The sequence below is a fragment of the Carica papaya genome, chromosome 5, assembly GCF_054855325.1.
Source record: "Carica papaya isolate Zhongbai chromosome 5, ASM5485532v1, whole genome shotgun sequence".
Classification (NCBI taxonomy): domain Eukaryota; kingdom Viridiplantae; phylum Streptophyta; class Magnoliopsida; order Brassicales; family Caricaceae; genus Carica; species Carica papaya.
This window is the reverse complement of record NC_142313.1, coordinates 35,639,994-35,650,828: the sequence shown is the minus strand read 5'-3', so window position 1 is coordinate 35,650,828 and position 10,835 is coordinate 35,639,994. Positions and strand designations below refer to the sequence as shown.

At 32.5% G+C, this 10,835-nt stretch overlaps 1 protein-coding gene across 4 annotated transcripts; it reads left to right on the top strand.

Moving 5' to 3' along the window:
- Positions 1-2,547: 2,547 nt before the first annotated feature.
- LOC110813196 (senescence-associated family protein) lies at positions 2,548-9,897 on the top strand. Of its 4 annotated transcripts, none has more exons than XR_015819325.1 (13): positions 2,548-2,940; positions 3,599-4,003; positions 4,135-4,287; positions 6,639-6,712; positions 7,115-7,191; positions 7,293-7,364; positions 7,591-7,659; positions 7,854-7,900; positions 8,010-8,139; positions 8,227-8,295; positions 8,385-8,488; positions 9,059-9,265; positions 9,340-9,540. XR_015819325.1 is itself a non-coding variant. In XM_022040237.2 (13 exons), the coding sequence occupies exons 2-13, from the start codon at positions 3,666-3,668 to the stop codon at positions 9,511-9,513; spliced, it is 1,383 nt and encodes a 460-aa protein (XP_021895929.1). In that variant the 5' UTR covers positions 2,571-2,843; positions 3,599-3,665; the 3' UTR covers positions 9,514-9,897. The 4 variants fall into 4 exon arrangements, 3 of the variants coding, with proteins under 3 accessions (XP_021895930.1, XP_021895929.1, XP_021895928.1); XM_022040237.2 differs by having other exon boundaries at positions 2,571-2,843; positions 9,059-9,134; positions 9,340-9,897; XM_022040236.2 differs by having other exon boundaries at positions 2,572-2,940; positions 9,059-9,134; positions 9,340-9,897.
- Positions 9,898-10,835: the final 938 nt, after the last annotated feature.

Sequence of the window (10,835 nt, the reverse complement as noted above, 5' to 3'; positions counted from 1 at the left end):
AAACGTATGTAACTCTGGATGTAATGAAAATTTCATCACATCGATGTCCAAGATAGTTTTAGAAATTATATTTTGGATTTTAGAAAGCAAAAATTATTTTTCCGATGTGTGTTATAATTCTTTTTAACTTGCACTATAAGTGTCACTCATGTATACTACATTTATTATATCTTTAAGAGAGAGAGAAAAATGAAACTTTTGAATAAAAAGCTTGTACTTTTACTTTTGTATTATAGTTTTTGAGTTTCCAAACACTTCACCTTGTTCTACTCTATAAGAGAGAATATATCATAAATCTTTTTATTTTTTTTTCTTGATCTTATAAGAAAGGATTAGAGATTCTTTATGGGGGAGTTTTGGCTTTGGAAAAACACAAATTTTGTGAAAGAAAAAAAAGTTATTTTTAAAGAGAAAGGATGATAAGGTGCAAAAACAATACCTTTATCATCTACTTTTGTGTATTTAAAATAAATTATTTACTATTTAGTCAAGTTATTTTATCTATTTTGATGCAGATCGGAAGATAGAGCTTAAGATATGAAGGAACAGCAGAAAACAAGAATAAGAACTGCAAAACAACTATTTGTCACAATTTTAGCCTTGGGCAAATCTTAGACCCCACAGTTACTGCATACTTTGGCCCACACAAACAACCCTTACCCAAAGCTTACGCCTCGGCAGGAAAGGGTAAACACAACTAGCCCTAAGCGCAACTTGCAACTAAGGCAGCAGGATGGGACTCAAATCATACTCAACTAAGCCTTGACCATGGTCGAGGCAGTGCTTAAGTTTAAATGACCCGCATGCAATAGAAATAAGATTCGCCTGAGACTTGCGTCGCGATCTGCAAAATACTTAAAAAAAAGATAGATTTTTTAAAAAATCTGATAAGATATTCTCCCTGCTGAGATTCCAAGGCAAAAAATCATGAGAAGATCATTTTAGAAAGCTAAGGATAAGCTGAAATCAAGAAAGAGATCCAAAAAATCAAAAAAAGAAAGAAAAGAAAAACCCTAGCTCCCATTTGGCTATGAAGGCGACGACTGTCAAGCATAATCGACATCCTTCTTTTTTTCGATACTGCCAACAGCAGCTGCATATCTTGCACCCTCTTTTCAGCTCTTTTAATCTCTTTTCTTCTCTTTAATTTTCAAGGACTCATTTTGTATTCAAGACCATTATGAGTGGCTAATTTGTTTTCTTTTTTTAATTGAGATTTGGTGAACTCCAACGATGTATTTATGATATTGAATTGATTTAATTCATGTTTTATTTAAACCTTAATATTTATTTAATTCTTGTAGCTATATATATTTGTTGTTTTGATTCGTTTGAACAGACCCCCTTGAACACGTACAGAAGCTGCAAGCAGTTGGCCGAACAATTCAAATCCTTAATTGTTTGAGTTGTTCTGGCACCTAGCAGCGATCAATAATGCACTGAGGAGGTAAGTAATTTAGTTAACCGGTTCATGCAGATGAATCCAACAACTTGAATTAGTTTCTTCTACTTCTCAAGTCCGTTGATAAGTTAAATGGACGTTCCCAAAATTGTTGGACAATAAAGAACCAACTAATAAACAGTTTTTGGTTGGTTTATAAATAAAGAATGATTGGTTGTGAGAATGTTTTCGACAAATATCACTAGTTTGCTATAATTTAAATAAAGTAAATTATTGCATCTATGATCAATTACATTACTAGAGAAAATTATTTCATCGAATAGAAATTCTTTTTATAATTGCTTAAGTCTCTAACTTGCAGGCAAGAATCATGTTTAATATTATTTTGTTATTTGTTTATTTTATATTTTACGTATTAAATTCTATAAACCCTCTTCCTCACCCCTGGTTTACTCTTCATTCGTTAGTTAATATAAAAAATTAGTCTTCAATTCTCTGTGAACTCAATCCTACTTACCATTACTATAATCAAGTTTTGTTAGTTAAATAAAAATTTTATTTTTAGTAAATTCAACACCCATAAAAGGAACTCTTGTGAAAGATGAGGAAATTCTTTTAAGAAAATGAAGCTAAAGTAACACTTATAAAATATGTTGAAGATTAGTCAAACACTCAAAGTAATAGCTTGAAAGAGGATGTATAAGCAAGATTGTTATCTCGAGCCTTCATAAAAATAATAGTTGTATTATCTCTCTAACTCCTTTATTTTTGTAATATTTAAAATTTTATTTGCTCGTTCATAAAATATATTCTTAAGAGTTACATTTATTATCACTCTGGGGATAAATTAGATTTTTAAAATTTTTCTTATTTTTAACAATTTAAAAAGATACAATAAATGAAACACTTAAGCCAATAGAACTCTTAAGAACATAGTCATTTAGATAAGCAGATCTCCTTTTTCTCAAGTTCATCTACTGGGCAGTGAAGTAAATTGAATTTAGCAGTAGGGGCTAGAGATTCTTCTTGTCTATATGTATGCATTCAAGCACAGTAGTAATCTGCTCCTTCCATTTCCTGAAGTTAGTATCATGAAGTTACTGGAATGATACTTATTAAAGTTATTTTATCAGAAATTTAAAAATAAAAGTACATATTTTTCAGCTCTTAGTCATGTTGGTTGTTTGAGATAAACAGAGGGCGGCTTGAGTGCGAAGAGAAAAAGAGAGGATTCAGTACATAGGAGAACATCCCAGGCGCCACGTGGCAATCCCCATCCACAACATCTGGTGCCAGTCACCGCATCAGCAACCAAAGCTTAGTTTTCTATTGGGTTGGCTCACACTGGACCACACACTGCTTGTGGCTGCAAATCATCTTCCCCAACAGAAAAATCCCTCTTTTCTTCCTTCTCTCTTTCTCGCTTTATCTCCAATCCAAGGTTGATTACCAGTTTCTTTCCATTTCTTGATTTCTGTACTCACTTTTAACTTCCCTAATGCTTGTATTTTGATGGGTTTCTGTCTGTTTTCTCTCTGGTAATTTCTGCTAAAATCTTAGTCTGACTAAACTCATCAATCTTTGCTTTTAATTCATTCGAGTAAACATCCCTAAATATGCTCTTGTTATTAGTATTATTATTATAATATGATGAGGAGGAAATTAAACTGAATGGTAGTGAATACTTGGAATTCGCACTGTGATTGAGATAGTTTGCGAGCAAGTAGTAGCTTGAATTTGGTCAGAAAGTGTTAGTTTTATTGTGTAGGAATGTGGATATATAGAAAGGAAATAAGATTGAGATCCAAGGAATTCAAGTAATATGGAATCAGTTCGATTGTGAATCCTATATGACGAGTATGATTCAATGTTACATATCAAATGATATTTTAGTTCTTATGGTAACATCCTTGGGCAATGTTATGGTTTGTGAATTTGTCTTATAAAATGACCTCAAACACTGGAAGATACAGTCTTTATTACTCATAAAGTTCATATTGAACCTCAGTAGTGTTTTCTTTCTCTGTTTTTCCTCACGTTTTAGAATATTTCCACTAAAACTATTTGAAACGATAGTGTCCTTTGCATCCATAGTCTGTGACTTAAAAACTTCTATCTTACGTTCATTTTCTTTATGTTACTTCTTCATATTTTATAAGAAGTATCTGAACCAAATTTGATCTATCTTCATCTCAGCTTCCAGATGCTCTCATAAAGAAGATGCTATCTGACGTCATCTCATTCCTATTTTGATCCTCTGACCATGGCATTTAATGCAAGCCAGGTTTCAAGTGGTCCTGTGGTGGCTAAGAGAATAGATACCTCTCAGTCTCCTGGAGTTGTGTGTTCTTTTGCCAAGGCAACAAAACACAGTAATTTACCTCCTGCAAGTCCTGAAGTTGTGCTTCATCATCCCCGCAACAGATATCGTTTGACTGCAAAATCCAGCTTCTCCAGTGATGGATTATGGAAAGTGCTTGCAAAACCAGTTAGTTTTTGGGTTTCACGGAGATCTTCGACATCATGCTTATCGACAAGGACGCATAAAAGTAAAGCAAAAGAATGTGATAAAAGTTATAGTGATTCTTCAGAAATATCCAGGTAAGATAAATGGGTACTATTAGATAAGTTCCATACCTGTGTATTGGCTGCTGAAACTAGTTGATCAGTTTTCACCATTTAGTTATTACACGATTCTTATGTTCTTTTTAATTTATACTGCTGTTTGTCAGTGCACAAACCAGAGGGGAGGAAAATGAGGACCCAGTCATGCCTGTGAGAATTATTCATTCAAGTGAGGGCTTAGCTGAAGCTTGTAAATATGTATGCAATGATGCGAAATATGTGAATGAGAGGGCTCGTAACGACATTTTCTTGCTTTCTCGGTAAATTTTATGTACTTCTTTTTCTAATGATTTAGTCAATGTTGGCCTTGATAGTGTGGCAACTCAACAGGGAGCTGAATTGTGTTTCTTAGATGTTTGCAAAATTTTCTTATTTGCTTATCTTTCTTTCTTAGGCATTAACATTGGCAATAGAAGAGTCTTAAACAATCAACTCGTTGGACACCTTTAGTTTCTGATCACCATCTTATTATGTTGAGGAGCATTTCATATCACTATTACTTAACACTCAGTAGGATGTCTCTCTAACATAGTGAAAGATTATTCTATTTTCCTAATATTTTTCTGTTGTATCTCATAAAATCACCACTTTCAGTTCACTATCCAATAGCATTGATAGAACTTTGTTCTTACATGAGTTTAAAAATATTTCAAATGACTAATGTATCTGGTACCAAGCTTTACAGACTGAGATATACTTTACTGATGGTAGTTATCTGTTTATCCCTGATTTTAACACTATACCAGTGAATTGTGTGGATATTCGAGAGCATCCTGATGATTAAAGTATTCCAAGAACTCAGCTAAATCCAAGTCAACAAAATTAATAGCTAGAATAAAACACTTGAGCAATAATTAAAATAAGGAGTAAGGGAAGTGATGGATGCATGCAAGATTTATAGAGGTTCGACCAAAACATGTGCCTCCATCCTCTCATCAAGTCATCACTTGATAATTTCATTAATAACTTCTTCTGCTAAAAGGGCTTGTTTTACACATGGCTTGCTAGCTAACCGTTTACAAATTGTTCTGTCTCCGAAAGATAGATAACTGTTCTGATTGTCCCTGGCTCACAAGCAATCATATATAACTTGTTTTGTCTTCGGATCACAAGTAACTGTCTTGTTTTTCCTGGCTCACAAGTAACTGCCTGTACTTGTTTGATCCTGGCTAGGCTATCTTGTTTTTGCTCATAAGCAATAATTCATACTTGTTTTGTTTTGGCACAAGCGTAAGCTATTTACAATTAAATACTTTAGCACTAAGCTCTCTAAGTAGAGCATATAACAGTTTCATGTCCGAATGACTTTCTCACTATATTAAATGTATATTTTCAGCAAAATATATTTATAGTCTCTAATCAGAGTACATTATGGTGAGGATATCCTAGACTATCACATTACTTTTCAAGAAGAATATAGATATGCCCATTTGACATCAAATGTAGTCTTTTTCTAAAACCAAGTAGAAAATCATTACGGAATCTTTTTATAAAGTAATCTCAAGTATTCTTTCATGAAAAAAAATCTAATAAAAACATGAAGTTGAGAATTATTCGATTTGTCTCAAGAAAAGATTTTTGTTAAATTTATTTCTTAATCATCTTTGTAAACAATTTTAAACACAGATCATAAAAATCCAAAGCAGATTTCAAAAGTTGTCTTAAAGCTCTCTCTTCAAAAGTAAATAATCCATTATGTATCTGGAAAAGGAGAAATAAGATTTTTGAAATTGATTTTTAGTATGTTATGTTTTGAAATCTTCTTCTCTCTCGTTTTGAAATGGGGTCGATGAAAGATACTTATGTACTTGACAGGAAACTAGCTGTTAGAGAGACATTTTTGAAAACTCTGAATTTTGTTTTTTTTGCTAGTAATCAAATACGCATGTATTTAGGAGTCTTGAAATTGATATAACTCGAGTGAGATTAGAGTATTTTTCAATGTGATTCATGATTTCTTTTTGTTTCAAGAACATATATTTTATAAAATGCTTCCAAATACTTTTATCTTTTGAAAGCTTTGGTTATCTGATATAAAAGAGCTTTCTTCTTGAGCCATTATGAGATTATATAACTTCTAAAGAGATGATACCCAAGAGATTTAATTCTTTACTTTCTTCTTGAAGATCTTCTTTGAGATCTTTGATTATATGTTCTTGTCTTCATCTTCTTTTCCTTCAGCTCATGAGCACTTTTTCAGCTCCATCCAGCTGCTTTATTTCTTGGCTGTACTGTTAGTTTTAAATATTATCTCAAAGCAACACTAGTAAGAATTAAGTGTTTTCTTATCAAAATCGATGCATATATTTCAACAGTTTAAGGACTCAATATATATTTTTTGAAATAAGTTTAAGGACTCAATATAACAGTTCTTTTGTAATTTTAGTTTTGGGATTCCATTTTGCTAAATTGTTGATCACATGTTCGTGGCTGACCACAAGTTATGTCTTATGTCAACCACAGTAAACAAGATTAGAAAATTTTGATATTTCTTGTATTACAAGAGAAGCTTCCCGCATAAGTTCACTTAGTTTCTTAAGGTATTTATTTTTCTTTTCAAATCCCTGTTGTTTTCAGAGTTCTGTTTTCATTCTTTTCTAATTTCTTTTAGTGGCATAATGAGGCTGGATGCACGTGCACGTCAAGATGTTGCTATTCTTGGTTCAGGGTTTCTTAAACTTGATGGTAAGATACCTCTCTGTTCATTTCTTAATGCCAGCTATCTATTTCATGGAACACTGCAATAAATTTGTTAATTTCCACTTTGCTGTTAAGTGAGTTTAATCCTTATCATCCGAAGTGTACTTTGCATGTTTAGTACAGCAATTACAACTTCACTGAAGTAGAGGATTTCAACATTTTCTTTTTAGTTGTTTTTTGCAGCCTATTTTTCTCTCTTTTTCTCTGAAGGTGAGGGGAGAGTGAGGATTATGTTGATGGTTTTGGTGATTGAATCAAGTAGATGGGAGCATATTTATTTTCCATTTTAAATGGTGGCCACACAGTTTATTCTCTCTCATTTGCTTTTTGTAACTCGCTGCCACTATCTTCCCTATGCTGACTCTAAGCTAATTTTCTCTTGAGTAGCTCGAGCAAGAAAGGACACAGAGAAAATTGATCGTGATGTCAAGGAAAAGGCCGAGCGTCTTCGTCATATTGCTACTGTATGTGTATACATATTGATTGTTGGTTTGTTGGCCACAATGAAATCCATCGCTGGGTGCTCTACAGTTCAATGTCTAATGCGCTTTCTGTCCATTTGTAGATCTTAAAAGACAAAGCTCAGTCTAGATTAAAAAGGGCTGCTGATAAGCATTGGAGTGATGGTGCTTTGGAGGTAAAGTGTCTTAGTTTTGAGTTTAAGTCACTCTGAAACGTCAGATGTATTAGATTGCTGAAACCTGAACTTCTTCTGGTATTTTAAGTAATGGAAATGGTCGCTCTTCGTCATGGCTGATCAAGGAAATTGAAAATCCATTTTTAAAAAAAAAAAAAAGAATTGGTTTGAATCCTGTTTCAGTTGAAATCTAGTTTATCCTCATGCAGAAATTATCTCTTTTCAGGCTGATCTACGTCTTGCTGACTACCGTGCCAAGCAACGTGCCATGGAAGATTCATTAATGGCTTTGGAGGTAAGTCAATTCTTGCATTTATGATTTGCACATTGGATAGGGACAGTTTTATAAGTTTATCTCTGGTTTTCACCTTCATTAATGATCTTTTTCAGACCCTTCTTTCATCACAAGTTTCCAATTTCAATAGCATATGCTTTTTAATGTTATGGTTCTAATGTTGACTTTTATTTCATTTTATATGATTGCCCCAGTTTATTAAAAATATTCATGATATGATGGTGAGGAAGATGTACGACTTGTAAGTTTGTACCATTATGGCATGCCTAGCTGCCGGCTCTTTTTTCTCTTAGCCTTCTGTTATTCTTTTATACAAGATATTTAAGTTTTGAATTTTCCGTTGCATCTAGCCCTCTGCGTAGAGAAAAAGGGCTTATATCAGCAAATGACATGATGGAGCATATAATGCTTGAGAAAAATGGCAAAGCTCTTGACTTCTTCCCTGGGGAAGTCTCCACTGACCGTATTACTGCTATTCAGGTCCTATCTCTCAGCTGTCTTAAGTTATTTCATCCATCAATTTTCATCTGGAAGCATAACATTGTTCTACATTTTTTTTTCATACAGGATGCTTACTGGAGTATGGCGTCTGCACTGTCTGAAGCTGATGGAATTGACTATACTGATCCTGAAGAGGTTCAAAGACTTTGTATTTTATCTGATGGAGCTGTTGATAAATTATTCTTGATTCATTTATTTACATGCTCCTTTCTGTTCTTGAGCAGCTTGAATTGGTAGTTAGAACACTCATAGATCTTGATGCAATGGATGGTAAAAGTAGTGCCTCACTATTGGCTGAATGTTCGAGTTCTCCTGATGTTAATACTAGGTAATCTATTTAGTCATAGCACGCCATTCTATCTGTTTTTCATTTCAGGAGTTCATCCAACGGACGTAAAATTATGAACTAAATACTCTACCTACAAGAAATTTTCAACTTATTTGAAATAATTTTCCTTATAATCATTGATTCATTCAGGAAAACTGCCATGTGGAACATCTAGATTATCCAGATAGGTCACTGCAAGACTCTCTGTTTAATTTGTTGTCAATCAATTATCAACATTGCCACACTGTAGTCTTTTGGAAATGGTTGGTGAATTTACCCTCCAATACTTGCCTGACAGAATCTGTACAAATATGACATATTGATCTTACTAAATCAGTGACTAAATCTGCAATTTTTTCCTTGTTGCCGTTTTAAATATATGAAGTTGAACCAACATTTTCCTGTTTGCATCTTCTCTTGCATTCTTTCTGAATGTTTGTATGCCATTCGACTATGTATTGGTTAATATACAAGGTAATCCCACATGTAAAGGGACTTTGAACAAATTTTGAAGCTTTTTAACTAAATCGTGATATACTTGTATGCTATTTCTTTGATTTTCTTTGTTAGACAAGCATTAGCAAATGCTTTGGCAGCAGCCCCATCCATGTGGACCCTCGGAAATGCCGGCATGGGAGCATTACAGGTTACTTATTCCTTCCTCGTTCTCAAGCCCTATAAAAGTTCGTTCTAAAAATTAAATGGAGGTTCATGATGCTTTGGAATAATGGACCTAGTCATGACTATATCCAAAATCAAGGACACCTAATAGATTTGGTGGGGTTTTCTGAAAGAAATAGATTTCATCTTCGTTTGATGTGTGGAAACTGATGTTTTTTCTGTTCTTACAGAGACTTGCAGAAGATAGCAATCCAGCAATTGCTACTGCAGCATCAAAAGCCATTTATGAACTGAAGAAACAGTGGGAAATAGAGGAAGGAGATAGCTGGAGATTTATGGTGAATCAAAATCCAGCGAACGAGATAGATAGCAAAGAAACCAAAGGGGATCGAGATACAAAGTGATCCGATTGAAAAAGAAAAAAAATAAAATAGTAATACTGTAGATATCAACATGTAGTCTTAAAAATGTGGGTATGAGCTAAAATCCCACTCCCGCAGAAAAGAATTTGTGTCCATCATTGTTCATGCAAAGATGAACTTTACAACCCTAATGTAGAATTATTTTGGTCAGTTTTACAGCTTTGGCAGGAAGTTCCTTAATTCAGGAACAGAGAGCCACATAGTTGGGTGTGATCGAGTCTAAAGAGCATGCCAGACAACCTAACTGGTGTTCAAGTGTCGAGGAAAATGACCGTTGCCTAAATTACTATAGGCTCAGAAATTTGGGCTTCTTTTAGTATGTGGTATATTTTAATTTTTATTTAAAGATAGCAATCAATTCTGATATGGTATTCTGGTAATTCTCAGTATCCATAATAGGAAAAAAGAATTCTCTATTGTAGCGAGCATATCTTTGATATGCTAAGCTAATCTATTTTTAATTACTTTATGGATGTCATTGATGAAGATATTGAATAAAACATCAAATAAGAAATGATCGTAGCTGAGTATCATATTAGGTTATTTATACAGAGAACAATTATGTAGTATCTGTTTTATGTAACCTTGTGAGATTATTTTGTTACTATATTCGTAAAATTAATACCCGACCGTAAAAAATATTCAAATCTATTATAAAATTTGCATAATACTTTAATTATATATAATAATTTTTAGAGCATATAATAACTTAGTACTTTATGATTTAGGATTTTTTTTTATAAAAAAAAAAAAATTCAATACATGTTTTCTATCTTTTAGCAATTTTAGATTGCAATATAATTGCTAATAAGTAAATATCATAGAAATTAAAACTAAAATAATAAAAATATACAAAAAAATTTGAAAAACTTTTTTTAATTTTTATTTTAAAAAGTCTAATATAAGTCTACTATACGTTAAACTTTTTAAAATTTAAACTGATAATATTATTATGTTACGTGACTAATAATCAAATTAAAAAATATGGGAATTAATAATATATAACTTTTAGTATAAATAAAATTACATAATAATTAATAAAAAAAATTAGTTTAATTCTCAGAAAATATGGGAATTATTAATATATAGATAAAACCAGAAAAAAATGTAAACGAGTGAAATTATTAATATTTTCTGTTAAATTTATAAAAACAAAACTTATGTATGATATTATATTTTAATACATAATAAATTAAAAAAATTAAAAATTAAATGTTCAATATTTTTGCCATAAGTCGGCTAGAATTTAGAAACTCTGAATTGGGCTCTCTCAGAAATGACTGCATCTTGAATTGGGCCTCGAA

Bases quoted from the DNA above. Each gene is read 5' to 3' on its own strand.
- LOC110813196 (XM_022040237.2), top strand. From the start codon at position 3,666: ATGGCATTTAATGCAAGCCAGGTTTCAAGTGGTCCTGTGGTGGCTAAG. The intron at 7,365-7,590 runs GTAAAGTGTCTT...ATCTCTTTTCAG, and splicing joins GGAGTGATGGTGCTTTGGAG to GCTGATCTACGTCTTGCTGA. The intron at 9,135-9,339 runs GTTACTTATTCC...CTGTTCTTACAG, and splicing joins CCGGCATGGGAGCATTACAG to AGACTTGCAGAAGATAGCAA.